At 41.2% G+C, this 18039-nt stretch overlaps 1 protein-coding gene across 5 annotated transcripts in view; it reads left to right on the forward strand.

The window, feature by feature from the left end:
• Positions 1-922: 922 nt before the first annotated feature.
• Positions 923-18039, forward strand: part of LOC129480824 (putative zinc finger protein 66) — a 34456-nt gene continuing 17339 nt past the window's right edge. The window contains exons 1-3 of one of the 5 annotated variants that reach the window (XR_010120336.1): positions 923-1118; positions 10328-11339; positions 11755-12137. Coding sequence is in view for 1 of the 5 variants with exons in the window: in XM_055275200.2 (XP_055131175.1) it covers positions 1116-1118 (3 nt within the window). In the remaining 4 variants the exon portion in view is untranslated. The other 4 variants (XM_063637389.1, XM_055275202.2, XM_055275200.2 and 1 more) reach the window with 4 other exon arrangements.

Genomic DNA, 18039 nt, shown 5'->3' on the forward strand with positions numbered 1-18039 from the left:
GGGGTTCCCCTCTCCTGTGGCCCTATCATCCTTTGTTTACTGTCTGATTTCTGGAAAGAAGGCAGGTAGGCAACAGGTTGGCAGCAATGGTCTACCTGTGAACATTTTATTTTTTCTACCCTCTTCTCTCTGTATGGGCACTGTCTCCTATACCCTTGGATCTGAGGAGAGAAGTTGGTGAGGACAGGCTGTTTTTTCACCTCTGGCAGAAAAGGGATGTTTTACTGGCCCTTTACCCCACTGAAGTCAGAGCTGCACTCCTATGTGGCAGCTGCTTGCCGTTTGTGGGTACTTAGTGCCTGGAAACTCACTGGTCTAAACTGAGAGTGCTAGAAAGGTAAAATATGGAGTGAGTTTCAAATATTTTGTACCAAATATATATATATTCTTCATTAATACTTATTGATTACATATTAAAATGATAATATTTTGAATATATTGGGTTAAATAGTTACAGTCAATTTTACCTATTTCTTTCTACTTTTTAAAAATATGGCTATTAGAAAATTTAAAATTCACACATGGCTCACATTTTATTTCAGAGGATTACCTCCTCCTTGTAATCTCAGGCTGCTTGCTCAAAAGACTAGGGCCAGGAAGATCATGAAATCCAAAATTCTAAAATAATTCTCATTATATTCTTTCCATTTGTGAATAACATAAAACATATTATTTATAAATGGATATGACCGTATACACAAGGTTAAATGCAAATACCCTGTGGGGTAGGCCCTGCTCAGAGCAGGGATAAAGCCCTGCCAGGAAAGGCTGCAGCCTAGTTGTCACCCCGTCCTCATTGAGTCCAGTGTTTGGTCACATCTTCTGTCACTCACGGACTGGGGACGGGGCCTGAAGCTTTATCCAATAAGGGGCACGGGGCCGAAAACCGGGCAATCAGGCTGCAGCTGGAGAGGACAAGGGCGGCTTCCGGGTGTTGGCGGGGCATTTGTCTCCTGACGCAGTTGGAGCTGCAGATCTAGTCTTCAGTTCACAGAGAACTGCCCCCCAACTGCTCCTCCGTACTCTGCTCCTACAGGCCCAGCTGCTCGGCTGTGCGACCTGCAGTGACTGGCAGACCCGTAGCTAAGACGCCAGGATTTCCTGGAAGCAGAGAAATGGTGAGTGCTGGTTCGACATCCCAAGAGATGGGGAGCAGGCTAGTCTCCGCTGCCGAAGCGGCGGTAGCGTGACTCGGCCTCCCTGCAGTCGTCTTCTAGGTTTGTGGACCCGAGTCCCTCCTGGCCCAGCTGGGCCACAGATGGCGGCTGGACTGGAAGCTGGGACCCCGGGCTCCAGTCTCCTGCCTGTGTGGCGACACCAGCTCCCCAGCCTGGAGCCCTCCCTGTGCCGCTCCGCTCCCACAGCCACGCGTCTTCCCCAGCGTGTGCGGGGATGATTGGAGCGTCATCACAGGAGAATCTCGACTCGGTGAGCGGGATTTGTGGATGCAAAGAGCTGTATTTGTGGGGTCCCCGGTCCCTCTTTTCTCCTGTTAAAAATGTAACGGGGGGGGTGGAGGCCGGGCGCGGTGGCCCATGCCTGTAATCCCAGCACTTTGGGAGGCCGAGGCGGGCGGATCTCGAGGTCAAGAGCTCGAGACCATCCTGGCTAACACGGTGAAACCCCGTCTCTACTAAAAATACAAACAAAAAACGAGCGTGGTGGCGGGCGCCTGCAGTTCCAGCTACTCGGGAGGCTGAGGCAGGAGAATGGCGTGAACCCAGGAGACGGAGCTTGCAGTGAGCCTAGATCGCGCCGCTGCACTCCAGCCTGGGAGACAGAGCGAGACTCCCTCTCAAAAAAAAAAAAAAAAAAAAAAAAAAAAAAAGTAAGGGGGTCACTGCAAAAATATTAAAAAATTTAGGCAAAGAGCGATTCAAGAATCGTAGAGCACCAAACTATTGTTTGTAGTTGTTCATTGTGAGGGGCTTGAAGGAAACGCGTTTTTTTTTTTTTTGGAGACAGAGTCTGCCTCTGTCGCCCAGGCTGGAGTGCAATGGCAATCTCGGCTCACTGCAACCTCCGCTTCCCGGGTTCATGTGATTCTCCTGCCTCAGCCTCCCGAGTAGCTGGGATTACAGGTGCCCGCCACCATTACCGGCTAATGTTTTTGTATTTTTAATGGAGGGTTTCACCAGGTTAGCCAGGCTGGTCTCGAACTCCTGACCTCAGGTGACCCACCTGCCTCGGCCTCCCAAAGTGCTGGGACTGCAGGAGTGAGCCACTGCGCCCGACCCAAGGAAACGCTTTTACAAGATGCAGTGAGGAAGCAAATCGAATTCAATAATTGGTTGGATACAGTAATGTAGCCGCCTTATTTGTACGATGCAGGTGGGAAAGTTTTGGTTATGTAATCAGAGGTGTATTGGAGATTTGTGATTGCTTAAGCCTGAATTTTGTTTACCCCAAGGCAGAAATTTACTAGAAGTGCCTTTGAGTTAAATTTTTTTAAACTTAGGAACTCAGGGCACCAGAGCCACCTCGGTCTAATTGCCTGCTATCTAATTATCTTCACACTCCACTGGGGACTAGTTTTCTCCTGCATTTTCCAAATGTGTCTCAAGCAGGGTCTCAAGTCTACCTCCCCGTCACCGTTCCCCCAACCTAATCTCTCTTGTAGTAAAATACTAACTTTCCAGTTCTTTCTGACATTCCCAAATGCTAACTTCCCCTCCATGGTTCACAACATTACCATTATTTCTTCTTTACTGCACATTTCAGACACAGTATTTTAATTAATCATTTTTTCACAAAGCATTGGATAACACTTTTAGAAAGATTTGTTTTCTGTTCGTAACCATTTCACATGAGAAAAAAGCACAATCGTCTTCTGATAATTGTAAAAAACCTTTGTGCCTCTTATGTTCTCTACTCATAGATGAGAATTGAACAATGAGAACACTTGGACACAGGATGGGGAACATCACACACGGGGCCTGTCGTGGGTTGGGGGGAGGGGGGAGGAATAGCATTAGGAGGTATACCTAATGTAAATGACGAGTTAATGGGTGCAGCACACCAACATGGCACATGTATACATATGTAACGAACCTGCACATTGTGCACATGTACCCTAGAACTTAAAGTATTAACAACAACAACAACAAAAAACCTTTGTGCCTCCTTTTATCTTCCCTAGGCACAGATATCTTATCAGAATGTCTTTTTTTTTTCTTTTGAGACAGAGTCTCACTCTGTCACCCAGGCTGGAGTGCAGTGGTGTGATCTCGGCCCACTGCATCCTTACCTCCCAGGTTCAAGTGATTTTCTTGCCTCAGCCTCCTGAGCAGCTGGGATTACAGGCCTGTGCTACCATGCCCGGCTAATTTTTGTATTTTTAGTAGAGACCAGGTTTCGCCATATTGGTCAGGCTGGTCTCGAACTCCTTACCTTAAGTGATCCACCCACCTCGGCCTCCCAAAGTGCTGGAATTATAGGCGTGAGCCACCGCGCCTGGCCCAAAATGTCTTTGAGTTGGGGTTGCCTTTGGAAGCTTTACAAGGTGATGTGTCCTCAGATATGTTCCAGTTTTATCCTGGTCCTGGGTTTCATACTGTCTAGGGATAACCCAAAATACCCACCATGGCCATGTCTGCTAGAGTGTCTAGTGAATATCAGCTTCTAAGTCATTTTCCTTCCAGAAGACAACCTGAGTTAAAGAGTGTAGCCTCTCAAGGGAGCAGGTGGATGCCCTGGGTCAGAGAGAAATCTCCTGGTGTACCCTTCCTCTAAAAAGCTAACCCCTTGAGACGTTAAGTTTGCCTTCATCCAACCCAGCTTCCATTTCTTGGAGACATATTGCTGGTCAGCTAATCAGATGGTGGTATTGAGGTTAAAAGAGAGAAATAATTTTTGCCCTTGATTTTTTCAGATTTGTGAAGGAAAGAAAATAGTCCAAAAAACAAAAACTACCCAACCCAGTGAGATGGTGCAAGAACCTGCAAAGTAAAAATGCACTTGAGGCCCTCACTGGGGCATAGCATAGTTTCTCCCGGAGCATGGTCACTGAGCACTTAAGTGATCAGGATGAGGGTGGGAGGATCTCTCATTTGTTGGATGGCCTGACTTGACACATGAATCAAACACATCTGTATTCCAATGAGCATTTTAACTTCTGGGTTTTTCACCTCGAAGATATTTGTTCACTTATTAGTTTTTTAACTGTAAATTGCATTTTATCAGTAGAGCTTGAAAGGTTAAGAAAATATACAAAGGACATGAAAAAGGTAGGTTTCAGGAAAAAATTAAATATTTAGTCATACATTCCATTTGTTAAAAATTCTTATTTACCTTTTTGTTCCCCAGAGTGAGTGTAGAAAGATTGTCAAGTGTTTTTTTGTTTTTTTTTTTCAGAGGGGCACGATTCAAACAGAATCCCAGGGCTTAGCTTTGGGAATGCTACTGGGAAAAAGAACAGGAAAAAATGTTTATTTCATTATGGCTGTAATGAATATATTTCTACAAGAAAATATGGTAGGTCAGTTGGTGAAATGTGTAGAGTCATCAAAACATTAGTTCCGATTTTTGCAAAGTGAATTGTGACCGTAGCTATCTCTGCTCTATATCCTGTTATCTTGAATTTTGAGTTTAAATGCTAAATTTTATGAGATGGGACTTGCCACCTCCTAGCAGTGTTCCCATGTGACTAATTGTTTACTAAACGATCTGTTATAAAATAATTTAATGACATGTTTATTGTCTGAAAGGGATAGTTTTGCTTTTTTTGTTAAGTCATGGAATGTAAGTAAGCACTTTAAAAATTTTCTTCCTTTTTTTTTTTTTTTTTGAGACGGTGTCTTGCTCTGTCTTCCAGGCTGGAGTGCAGTGGCATGATCTCAGCTCACTGCAACCTCTGCCTCCTGGGCTCAAGCAATTCTCCTGCCTCAGCCTCCTGAGTAGCTGGGATTACAGGCGCGCACCACCATGTCTGGTTAATTTTTGTATTTTTATTAGAGACGGGGTTTCACCATGTTGGTCAGGCTAGTCTGGAACTCCTGACCTCATGATCCACCCGCCTTGGCCACCCAAAGTGCTGGGATTACAGGCATGAGCCACTGTGCCCGGCCTAAAATTTTCTTCCCTTATGTAAACTCTGTGTTTGAGCAATTTTGCTGAATTTTTCGAACACTTAGTTTTAAAAAACCAAGTGAATAACTGACTGGGAATTGAAGCCTGAGCCCAGTGACTCCAAGCTAAGGCCAATATTGACACTGCAAAAAAAGGTTATTGAAGGTCCAGTTATTTCTTCCTGAGGAGCCTTTCCTGCAGGTGTCCCAGCCTGCTCACCCCAGCCATGGAAGAAGCCTTTCTACTGAGAGAAGCTACAGAGTCCAGGCAAGCTGGGGATCCATAGGCAGATGCAGCTGGGGTTGGGATGGAAGGGCATTGGGAAGGTCTTTCTGAGGATGGAATTGTTATTGTCCTGGGGTTTTTTCTAGACTCTGTCAAATAAAAAAGGTCAGATTTAAGTACAAAGTTTTGAATTTCCAAAGGAGTATTGCAACACAGGGTAGTACAGACTATAAGATCTTTGAGGACCTCAAAGGTTAGGCATCCAAGGGCTTTCTTTCCTAGGGAGAAGCAAACAAGATTAGAAAGGAGGTGGGAGGGGAGGGCAGGATGAAGGGTGGCAAAATCAGACTCTAGATCAGAGAATATTTTACCCTGAAGTCAGTATCTTTTTAGCAGGGACATAACATGAGGTTGTATGTTTGCTCAGACTGAGATTGGGTCAAAGTTCAGGAGTCTGGGGAAGGAGAGAAACTTAAGCAAAGTTGGATTAAAAAGTATGTTGTTATGATCACTAAAGACAATTGTTCAGTTGATTCTTTATGGGAAAAAGATGAAAATTTGTAGAGTCTGTGCCTGGCTATGTGATAGGTGAAAAAAGCAAGCATCATCTAAGTCACAATGGGAAAGTTGTTTATTTTCATTAAGCTGCTCCTGGAGAACACAATAGATGAGAGATTTTTCTTAATCACAGTTATTTACCAAAATTGTCTCTGTGCCCCCATCTTTTCACATTACTTTCCTTTTTTCTATACACCTCTTCCATTTGACTGTCCCTGCATTGTATCTTATAGAACAAACGGGTAAACACAAGTATAGTGTTTTGCCGAGTTCTGTGAGTAGTTTAATCACATTATTCAACTCCAGGAGGGGTTCAATAATTTGAACCATTTAAAGTAGCTGCTCTAGACAGTCACTCAGAAGTACAGATGAGCACCTGGGACTTGTGACGGGCATCTGCAGTAAGGACAGTATTGTGGGACTAAACTTTGGACTTGTGGGATCTGTACTGATTTTGAGTAGTGTGAGATAAAATGTTAAACAACTGGTTGGTGTTGGAGAATTGCTTGATATTCAGGAAATTCTACAAATTAGGTGTCAGAAGAAAGACATCACAGGGGCTAGGGACCGGACCCTGTGTGTTCTCCTGCACACAAGCCGTCACACTGCACATTCTCCTGTGATTCCAGTTCTCCGAGGGTGAGAGGGGAATGGAAACTTAGAGAAAAGGAGTTCTCAGAACAAACCTTCTTCCCCTACAGCTGCCATCACTTGGTTTTTACCTACTCATGAACCTACGCACTAGGAGGTATTGATGTGGCCATGCGCCTCCCAGGACTAGGCACCACCCTCAGGAATTCCATCACAGTGCCTTTGCTGCTAAAGTTTCTTGCCAGAAACCTATACAAGTACCTATAGGACTCCTAGCTTATTTCTGCCCTCAGACACTGAATCTGCATCAGCAACGCATTCTCTCCATCAACCTAGGGTTCTGGACTCCCTGTTCATAATCTCGCCTGCCTGCATAAACACAAAAAATTCATAGTACAGTCCCTCCTGGGCCACATCTTTAACTCAAACCAGTCCTTCCAGCTACCTTTTATTCTTTCCCCACTCATAAATTTTTGGAGGCTCCTTTCTCTCTTCTACTTTTTCTTTTTTTCTAGAAGGAATTTCGCTCTTGTTGCCCAGGCTGGAGTGCAATGGCGCAATCTCAGCTCACTGCAACCTCCGCCTCCCAGGTTCAAGCGATTCTCCTGCCTCAGTAATGTGTAATGAGGCTAATTTTGTATTTTTAGTAGAGACGGGGTTTCTCCACGTTGGTCAGGCTGGTCTCCAACTCCCCATGTCAGGTGATGTGCCCGACTCAACCTCCCAAAGTGCTGTGATTACAGGTGTGAGCCACCACTCCCGGCCTCTCTCTTCTACTTTTTGCCCCACAGTCTTTCTTTCACGTGCACACAGTGTGTTCAGAACCACCCCTTAGGTGCCTAAATCCAGTGCATACTAAAATTCAGATGTCCAAAAGTTCAAAACCATGTCTATAGTTCTGGCTGTTGTACAAGAAAATACAATTTAGGAATAAGAGGCTTAATTCTTTTACATAGAAATAAATGCTTTTTCTGTCTCATTCCCTACCAGATTGTCTTTGTCTAGGACCTGAGAACCATTATTTTGCTTTTGCTTTCGATTTGGCAAAGGTTTTCTTTATCTTTTTTATTTTTACTTTTTATTTTCTGTCTTTTAAAGTAGACACGGATTAGAACAAGCTCATTTTAAGAGCACAAAAGTTGAATGGAAAGAATAAAATTCAATTCAGCTATAAGTAATAATGAAGAGTAAAAGATACTAAGTGATTATTTAATGTTTGGAGGTTGGAGTAGTTACACTGCAAAAGCAAGAACAGTTTAGTGTAAGAACTGAGCAGTGGAATTTTTAGCTAGTTTCTATTTATTACTTAAGAAAAATTAACATAGTTTTATGTAGTCTTTAGTAGACAACATGCATCCATGTAAATTAAACAGTATTTTCTACAATTGTGTGAATATAAGGCCACAATATTTACTATGAATAAATCCCTTAAATAGTAATTTTAATATCATTATTTATTCTTTTGAAATATAAAGTATTATAACTGAGTTAAGGTTACAGATAATTTAAAAAATATATGTCATGACTAGTATATTAAAATTATTTATACTTAGATATTTATATCTAATATCCAAAGAAAATACACTATCCAATTGTTACAGTAGATATTAATCTGACATGCTTATTAATTGATCCCATAGACATAATAATAGGTCAGCTGAGTGTGGTGGCTCACGCCTATAATCACAGCACTTTGGGAGGCCGAGGCGGGCACATCACCTGAGGTCAGGAGTTTGAGACCACCCTGACCAACATGGAGAAACCCCGTCTCTACTAAAAAAAATACACAATTAGCCGGAGATGGTGGTGCATGCCTGTAATCCTAGCTACTCGGGAGGCTGAGGCAGGAGAATCACTTGAATCCAGGAGGTGGAGGCTGCAGTGAGCTGAGATTGCGCCATTGCACTCCAGCCTGGGCAACAAGAGCAAAACTCCGTCTCAAAAAAAAAAAAAAAAGATATAGTAATAGGTTAGCAAAATTTTACATTCTATTTTTTTGTTGTTGTTGTTTTTGAGATGGAGTCTGGCTCTGTCACCCAGGCTGGAGTGCAGTGGCGTGATCTCAGCTCACTGCAACCTCTGCCTCCTGGGTTCAAGCAATTCTCCTGCCTCAGCCCCTAAGTAGCTGGGATTACAGGTGTCCGCCACCACGCCTGGCTAGTTTTTGTATTTTAGTAGAGACGGAGTTTCACCATGTTGGCCAGGCTGGTCTTCAACTCCTGACCCAGGTGATCTCCCTGCTTCAGCCTCCCAAAGTGCTGGAATTACAGGCATGAGCCACCGCGCCCTGCCTTACAGTCTATTCTTATGGTTTACTAAATTAGGAATGCCACTCTTACAGAACAAATCAATGCAAGTGATGTGACTACCCAAAAATCATGAATCATAATAGTCTTCAGTTAGATATGTTGCAATCTCAGATATGGTTCTGCTATGTAAACAGGGTCGAATTCCAATTCTTTATCAAAAAGTGCTGGCGAAGGTTGCCTGATGTGTTCCAATGCAGATTCTCAATCCAATGGCCAGCAGATGAGAGAGCAGCAGAGATGGAAGAAAAGTCTTAAGAAATTCTGCTGAGAATATGCCCCCTTTCTTCATAACACTGTGTTTCTCATGTTGAGAGCGGCTGTGCATTTTGGGTGTTTAGAGAGAAACTTTCTCAGGGGAATATTTTCTGGTTGACTTGGCTAATATTATATGTAATCTGAATTTTTCTTTCAGATGCTTTTAACCTCTTAATACAATTTTATTCAGACTGAGAGCTGTTTTTCTCTTCAATGCTTTCGGTGTCTGTCTTCAGAAGGGACACCCAAAAGTGTCTCATGGTGTTTCTGAGTGAGCTGGGCTGTCACAATGAGAACTCCTTGGCACTCTATCAAGACCCATGCTGGGAATCCAGCAGTATTTTTTTGTCACCATTATAAATAAAAACGTAGGCTGAAACATTGCTCCCATTTCCATTATTGCAAAAGTGCAATCCTACCCAGGAGTCCTGCAGGTTCTCATCCTGCAGTTCAGGGACCCTGCTCCTTAATGTGACACTGGACTGCACTGTGGCAGTTGGAGTCCACGTGGAATGTGGGCTGCCAGCTGTGTGCTGTGAGCTGTGCCTCGGTGGTAGATGGTAGGGGAAGAGACGGGACACAGGCCACCAGGACAGGGCAAGCAGGATTGCTGCAGCCCGTGGCCTAGGGAGTAGGGACCCTTTGCTTTGAAATGTAAATAGCCAAAAGAATAGTATCCTATCTCACAGTGTCTGTAAAAGAACTAGAGCCTACCTTCAGCAGGCACTTGGCTGTAAGTTGCAAAACTACCTCCTTCATGAAGATGTCAGAAGTTTATTTTTCCTTTGAATATAACCAATTAACATACACAGATGGCCTCCCCCATTACCAGGCGAATTTAGGATAAACTGTGCATGACAAATGGTGCTGTCAAATCTTCTAATTGAGGACTAATTATAGAGATCTTTCTGTCTTTGCAATCTCTTGAGCAGATTGTCTGTAATTCATGTCACATCACATTCTGGTTTTATTGTGCAATAAAACACTTTTCTTTCTGTTCTGTTATTGTGGGGTTTTTCTAGGATTGGAGACAATTTTCCTTTTAATTATATTTCTCACTGTCCACAATTACCAAACATTGTATATACGTATAAGGTGCCCACCAAGCTTCACTTTAGAGAAGGCTTTCCCCCTCAGGCTTCCAGTCAACCCAGTCAGTTGTGCTTCAGAGTGCACACTGCCCCCAGAGTATGCAGGCAGAATTGTGTCTCTGCCTATTTCACATCTATAGTCCTCTACAACCACTTGTAGAGAGGTTAAGCCTTTCTACAAGTGGTTGAAAAAATTCACAGGACAGTAATCAGCCATTTCACCTCTTTCAGTGACCATAGTGTCTTCAGACCTGAAACTGAGTTGGAGACTATTAGGCCCAGAAGAACAATTAGGGTGACATGTGTGCATTGAGTAAATGTGAGTATCTCAACGTTCCTCTTTCTCCTCCTCCCGAAATTCCCATAAATGTGCAGTTAACACCTGCCATTTCTCCACCCATCCAGGACCTAAATCTACAGTACCAAATCCTGAATCTCAGTCTTGAGATTAGAGGAAAAAGAATAACTTTGATCTGAGGAGTGCAAGTCCTTTTAGTTTTATCAGGCCCGGAGAGACATAAAAATGAGAACATAATTATGTTCTACTGCCTCCTTTGAGCTACGTTTTTACCTCTTGAAACTGTTTGCTATTGCTACAAGTAGATATAAATTAACCTAATAATGCCACACTAGAATAAGCAATACCTTATAGCTTAAAAATATATAGCCAATTAGTCATCAATGTTATTTCTGTAGATCAAGAAGAATTTCTGACAAACGACTTTGTTTCAGTCCACTCCCTGTCCCTCTCTTTTGCCTTTGTAAATCCACTTGTAACTGCTGCTAATTAAAGTGTACATTCAAGGCAACTTGAATCTATGCTCCCAGGTTTCAATCCTCAGGCTTGGCCCAAATAAACTCTCTACTTAAATGAGTGTTGCCTTAGCCTTTTCTTTTTAGGCTGACATATCATGTGCTAGAGCAGACTTTATGATGGAAACGGTTTTTTTTTTTTTACTCTCCTTGCTGTAACACCAAAGAATGAAGAGTCAGGTTGATCTTACCTGTAATCTGCACATAAGAGGTGAGCTCTCCCTGGGATTCACAGGAGAGAGCCAGATTTTGGATTGAGAATATACAGAAAACCCATAGGAGACATTTTCTGATCTGTGAGATGTCAGTATAGAAATCTTAAAGCCCTCCTTTCAGAGTGTATCCCTTTGAGTTTTCCACATCTTTTCCAGTGACCTGCTATGGTTATGTGAGAGGCTGCTGGTACAAGTAGAATCTGGTTGCACAATCTGTAAGTATAAACATGCATGTCAGCAGGGAGAGATCAAAGCCACAAAATACCCAGAGCAATGACATAAGTTTACCAATTTGTAAAATGTGATACTGGAGTAGAGTATTCTTGTCCTTTCTCTTACCTAAGAGCTAGCTAATCAGAACAGGTGATATCACACATAGATCCAGGTTCTGGAGCTCTACCAGGGCAGTTCCATTTTCTACTTAGAATCAGCTTGAGTCTTTCCTGCCTGGATCAACATAGGGTCATCAGTCCATGGTCACTAGGAATCCTCTCACAATCACCCGGGAATCTTTAAGACATTTCAGGATGTCTTGTACAGACTTGGGTCAGGCTGGCAGGAGTGTCTAATTCTGCTTCCATGTTAGAGGAAGGGAAACGAGTCATTCAGTGTCTGTTCCTTCTTTTGTAGAAAGAATCTCCCTGGTTGGTACCCGGACGAGACTTTCTCCAGTTTCCTTGGCAAAAAATTCAGGAGTTCTGGAGACTCAGACTGATAAATTGCCTCCATTTCATATGGCCTTTATAAAAATAGATGAAGCAGTCATGGTGCCTGTCATTCAAAAACTTTCATTCTAGAGCAACTGGATAAATGGTTTAATTAAGCATCATATAGTCAGTACAATAAAGTGGGGTGTTAAGGGGACTTGAGCGATGGCTCTTATGTTGTTGTGACTTCTGATGTCACCACCTGAAGAGCTATTCTCAAACAGGAGAGTTATTTGTATTTTGATTGCTTTTACCATGCTGAGAATACATATTTTCTAATAAAATTATCCTAGAAAACCCTAAAAATTTTGGTTAAATTGTTTGTTATTATATGTTATAAAATAAGTAGTGGCTAAATGTATTAAAATTATACAAACTCTTAAGTTTCTCTTGGACAGGCTTAGGAAAGACAGAACAAGAAGTACTCCAGCAGCATAGAGATTATAATTCAACATAGGACCGTTTCTCCACCCCAGCTCTGTCCAGATTCACCCTTTTCTGAGCCTCATTCAGGTCTGGTCCCACCCTGGAGTCTCTCCTCACAGAACTCATTAGAGGAGACCAGAGATTTGGGAGGTGGCTCCTGATGCCTCTCCAGAGTTTATGCTCACAATATTCTGAAACTCAAAAGCAGATAAATTAGGGCAATAAACTATATGTTTTGAGGTCTTAACTTCTTTTTAATTAAAACCAGTGCTTATAGAGATATTCCATCCTGGTAGTTACTCCACAAGTCACAAGAAAGTAAATGGAAATGCAATAAAAAATCTCTCTGAACTACACTTAAGCCTTTCCTTTCTGTATCCCTCCCATCTGTCTATATTTATTTCTTATGCTATACATTTAAAAAAAAATCAGTGAGAGACCGGGCTCTGTGGCTCATGCCTGTAATCCTAGCACTTTGGGAGGCTGAGGTGGGCAGATCACTTGAGGTTGGGAGTTCGAGACCAGCCTGACCAACATGAAGAAACCCCGTCTCTACTAAAAATACAAACTTAGCTCAGTGTCATAGTGCATGCCTGTAATCCCAACTACTCGGGAGACTGAGGCAGGAGAATCGCTTGAACCCAGGAGGCGGAGGTTGCGGTGAGCTGAGATCGTGCCATTACACTTCCAGCCTGGGCAACAAGAGCGAAATTCCGTCTCAAAAAAAAAAAAAAAAATCAATAAGAGATAAACAGGAAAAGAAAACAATGCTGGCCCCTTCATCTGAATTCTGAGAATTATTGAACACTTAGTACCCAACTCTCAAGTTGTTACGAAGATTAAATCACATAATGTGATGTTCCCAGCACACTGCTCTGTAACACACTCTTGAGCACGTAGTACCTGCTTAATAAGCATTGCATAAGTATATGTGTACATGTTGTTTTTCAGTGCAGACTTACTCAGACATTGCTGCCTTCTTCTGTCTCTGTAAACTTTAAAGAGCTAGCAAAGAATGTGGTCTTTCAGGATAGAGATTGTTTATTTGATCAGAAGTATTTGTGTTGTGATGAGTGATGAGTGTAAGAGTCTGTTCCATGCCTGCTTTTTCTAACTAAATGCTACTAATGATGGGTCTGGGGAAGCTACATCAGCATTGACAGGAGATGTGTTTAAAATGCACTTTCATGGACCCTTTTAAAACCTGCAGAATCACATTACATAGTGTGGGGCCAGGGTTACCAAATGATTTATATGCACATTGAAGCTTGAGAGGCAGTGCTTAGCTAAGTGGTTCTTGGCCCAGGCTTCTAATTAAGATTCCATGGCCAGGTTGCAGAAATCTTTTCACTTGTGCCCTTGCCGCAGGCTCTGTATATTGTTCTGGGTGGAAGCATCCTTGTTGATATAATTAAGTGCCTCAGGTGACTCCAGGTTGAGGCCAGGGTCAAACATGAGGAATTCAAAATACATTCATGAGAGTTGAGTTCAAACTTTATTCCAAAGGGAGGTCACAGGGCCTGCTATGGTTGGATTTGGTAGGGACAAGTTAGTGTGGCCCATATTCCCATTGCTGTAGCAGAAATTGTGGCGTCTGTGGCAGGGGAGAGCACCTGAGGGCAGGAAAAAGAAAGATAAATTTTGATCTTCATGGAGGAGCTCACTGTCCTTGAATCTCACCTGTTATAAACAACATATATGGGTGGACATTTTCTGCATGCCTGGATCTTTCTACCTGTGTTTGTGGTGGTAGCAGGTGAAGGGATTGTGCTGATTCCTTTAAAGGCATATTACCAAGATGCAAGTGTGACTTGTCCAGAGAATATCAACTGAGAAGAAATCCTAGAGAAGGATGATGAAGAGAAAAATGGCTTTTTCTCAGGTGACTGTGTCTCAGATCAGGAGCTGTGTTCACTCTGCCTCCTGGAATGCCATATGTTTAGAACTTACAAACCTGTACTTCTTGACTTTATGCTCTTTCTCCCTATAAGTTCGTTTAAACATTTTTTCTTCTCATGATAGTCAAGGAACTCTGAAAAAATATTTTTTTTCTATATACTAGAGCCTTCTCGACATTCTCTTCATCTTGGCTTCTTCTCTGCCATGCAGAATTCTCATCATTAATTTATGACTCGTAATATTAAAAATATTCCCTCTGGCTGGGCGCGGTGGCTCATGCCTATTATCCCAGCACTTTGGGAGGCCAATGTGGGCGGATGACCTGAGGTCAAGAGTTCGAGACCAGCCTGGCCAACATGGTGAAACCCCGTCACTACTAAAAATACAAAAAATAGCTGGGCGTGGTGGCAGGTGCCTGTAATCCCAGCTACTCGGGAGGCTGAGGCAAGAGAATCACTTGAACCCAGGAGATGGAGGTTGCGGAGGTTGCAGTGAGCCTACATCGTGCCACTGCACTCCAGCCTGGGCAACAGAGAGAGACTCCATCTCCAAAGAAAAAAAAAAAAGAAAAATACCCTTTGTTGCTGGTGCTGGTGCACATGGAAAGGTATGGATACCCAAGATTCCTACTGGGGAGAGGTGGGGTTCTTAGATATTCATGAAAAAGGGGAATATGTAATGTTGAAGTTCTGTCTGTGTGCTCCATCAACTCCATGCAGAACAGGATTAAAATATGCACATTTGAACAGGATGGCATTTATTACCCAGAATAATTCAGAAAGTTTTGAAAAAAATAATTAGGAGATACTAGCTTTCTAGAATGCTAAAGAAAGTCTGCGTAAATACTCTATTAGAGATTACACAACATCGCTTCTCGGCCTTTTGGCTAAGATCAAGTGTAGAGATTACACAACATGAGCAATTACTGTAGCTTGCATTTTGCATAAAACTTGTTTATGATTAGATTTGAATTATAATTTGCTTCTTTGGCAGGGGCCAGTATCCCAGCAGTGATATTGTGTCCTTCTGTGAGCATCAGCGCATGATGAAAATTTGTTCTGTTACAATTGGTGTTAATTTGATTCGCTTAGTTAAATAGTTCTCTGAGAATTTTTTTCCACTGTAGAGTTATTTTTCTCTTTATTATTGAGTGCCTTGGGGACATTTACCAGCTGATGTGCATAAAGCATCACATGTAATCTGGAAGTTCTCTTTTCTTCTTAGATTCTCTTTGCATATATCTTTCTTTAAAAAGTGAAGTCTCTCATCTTTGTTTACTGGTCATAAAAACCCAGGCTCTGCCACTTAATGAATGTTTGACAAAATATTTATCTTGGGCCAGAAAGATTGGTGTCACTTGTGAGCTTGTTAGAAATTCAGAAACTCAGGTTTTACCTCAGGTTTCTTGAAACAAAATCTGCGTAAAAAGATCTCCAGTTTATTGTTGTACACAGTTTATTGTAAAGTATCTCTTAAAATTTGAGAGGTACTTTATAACTAAGCCTGACTTTTTAATCTGAGAAATATACAGAACTTATACTGTATGATTAAATCGAGCACTCAAAAATGTACATGTCTATGTTCTTGTTGTTAATTTTGTACTTTATCATTCAAAAAATATCATCTATACACTACACTGGTGTTGCGAATCTTATGCTGTCTTTTCTCAGAGATAGAGAATACAACAGAGAATATTTCTTAGTTGGGAATTATTTTATAGGACAATTTCAGTCGTATAAGTCAGAATCAGTTGTCTTCACTCATTTTATCTTAAGTCAATTTAAGAATTCTGCCCACGGCCACTTGAAGTGTGTGTGTGTGTTTTCAGGGACTGTTGACATTCAGGGATGTAGCCATAGAATTCTGTCCGGAGGAGTGTCAATACCTAGATGCTGCTCAGCAGAATTTGTATAAGGATGTGATTGATGTTAGAGAACTACAGAAACCCGGTCTTCTTGGTTGAGGATAACTTCAATATAGAATTCCTAATTTACCTAAAGTTTTCATTTTCTTCCTTTGTAGGATGTGTTTTGGTAATTTCTGCTTTGCATGAGTGAATTTCAGATCCCTGTTTTCAAGACAATCTTGAGGATTTTTTGGTGTGGGAAATAAATTCTTCAGGTTGTTTCATTTTGACCTGAATTTTCCCCTTTCCTGAGCTTATCTATATTATTCACTCTAGATAAGTGGTAATTTCAGAAATTTAGTGGCATAAAATAATGTTGTCCACACCTTAAAATTCAATTGCCACCACCAATTTTTGATTCAGTAATACTGGGGAGTGAAACTGAGGACCCACATATTTAATGTACTTTCTGAATATGCTAAAGGTTCTGTCAGTAAAAAGTATTTTGGAATTAATTTTCTAGAATCTTCTATTATGTCCTCTTTTCTCTACTTAGCACAGTATTAGGTTGGTAAATGGAGAATCCCAGGAAAAGTCATGCTCATGCTGCTTTTTAAAATAAAACAGGTATTGTCTTCTCTAAGCCAGACCTGGTCACCTGTCTGGAGCAAAGGGAAAAGCCATGGAGTATGAAGCACCCAGGTAGGTGAAAGCGAATGAAGAAGAGGATGACATAGATGAGACATCCAAAGGCCGAGGAGGAACCCAGACTTTTACATGTGATTTGGGAAGCTGTGCTCCAGTGGAAATCTTTTCTGAGAAGCCTGGGTTTTTTCACTTGTTCTCACATAGGGGCATCCTCTGTCCCATGCTCTCTAATGACTCTACTTTTTCTTCAATAATTTTTCTTCAGATTTGCAGTGAGAGCCAAAGTTCTCTTTATGGCTTATAAAGGAGTACACAATCTGACTACTTTTATTGCTTTTGGGGATATACAAATAGCTGCATATTTTTTAGAAACTCTGTGTTTAACCATTTTTAAGTTCTCTTTCTGCATTGTGTCTGAAATATGTAAAAGTAGTGATTTGAGATTTGGTTCAGAAATCCCAGAAATACAACAAACATATGTTGTATGTTTTCTGCTTTATAGTTTTTTATCTTATGGAGGTTTCAAATGTGTTTCTACAGAAATTCATACTCGGTAATTTAATCAGAATATTAAGTATCTCTTTAAGAATATCTAATGTTATTTGAATTGAAATTTTTATTCTTTTAGTACTAACTGAGGTTGTAATTTCAACTCTGTCTTAATTTCTCAACTGTAATATAATGTATATATTTCCTACATTTCTTCAATTCACTATGTCAGGGAACTTAGAACATTACTGAGCATATGTTAAGCTCCCACTTCTTTCCTTGTTTTTTAAATTACTATTTTGTAATTTTATCTTGTTTAGGATAAAGTTTACCAGAACTGTAATTTATATGTGTGTATATATATGTAGGAGTGTATTGTGGATTTTTTTACAAGTGAAAATTGTATAATTATATATTTATTGTGTACAATGTAATGACTTACTGCATGTGTAGATTGTAAAATGATTAGCACAATTATGTTTGTGACCATTTCTATCACCTTTCCTCACATAGGTACCTTTTTTGTAATGAAAACATCTAAGATCTGCTGACACCAAATTTTAAGCATACAAAAAATTAGTGTTAACTGTATCATGAAGCTATACATTACATTCGAAAAACTTACTCATAACAGAAAATTTGTGTCTTTTCAACATCTTTTCATTTTCTCCCATATCTAGTCCCTGACAACTACCATTGCAGTCTCTGCTTCTGTGAGTTCAGCTTTCTTAGATTCCCCATATAAGTGAGAATGAGCAGTATTTCTCTTTCTGTGTCTGGCTTATTTCCCTTGGCATAATGTCTTCCAGTTCTACCCATGTTGTTGAAATGGCAAGATTTTGTTATTTTTCAGACTAAATAATATTCTATTGTTTATTTATACCAGGTTTTCTTTATTCA

The sequence above is a fragment of the Symphalangus syndactylus genome, chromosome 4 (genome assembly GCF_028878055.3).
Source record: "Symphalangus syndactylus isolate Jambi chromosome 4, NHGRI_mSymSyn1-v2.1_pri, whole genome shotgun sequence".
In the NCBI taxonomy this organism is placed as follows: Eukaryota; Metazoa; Chordata; class Mammalia; order Primates; family Hylobatidae; genus Symphalangus; species Symphalangus syndactylus.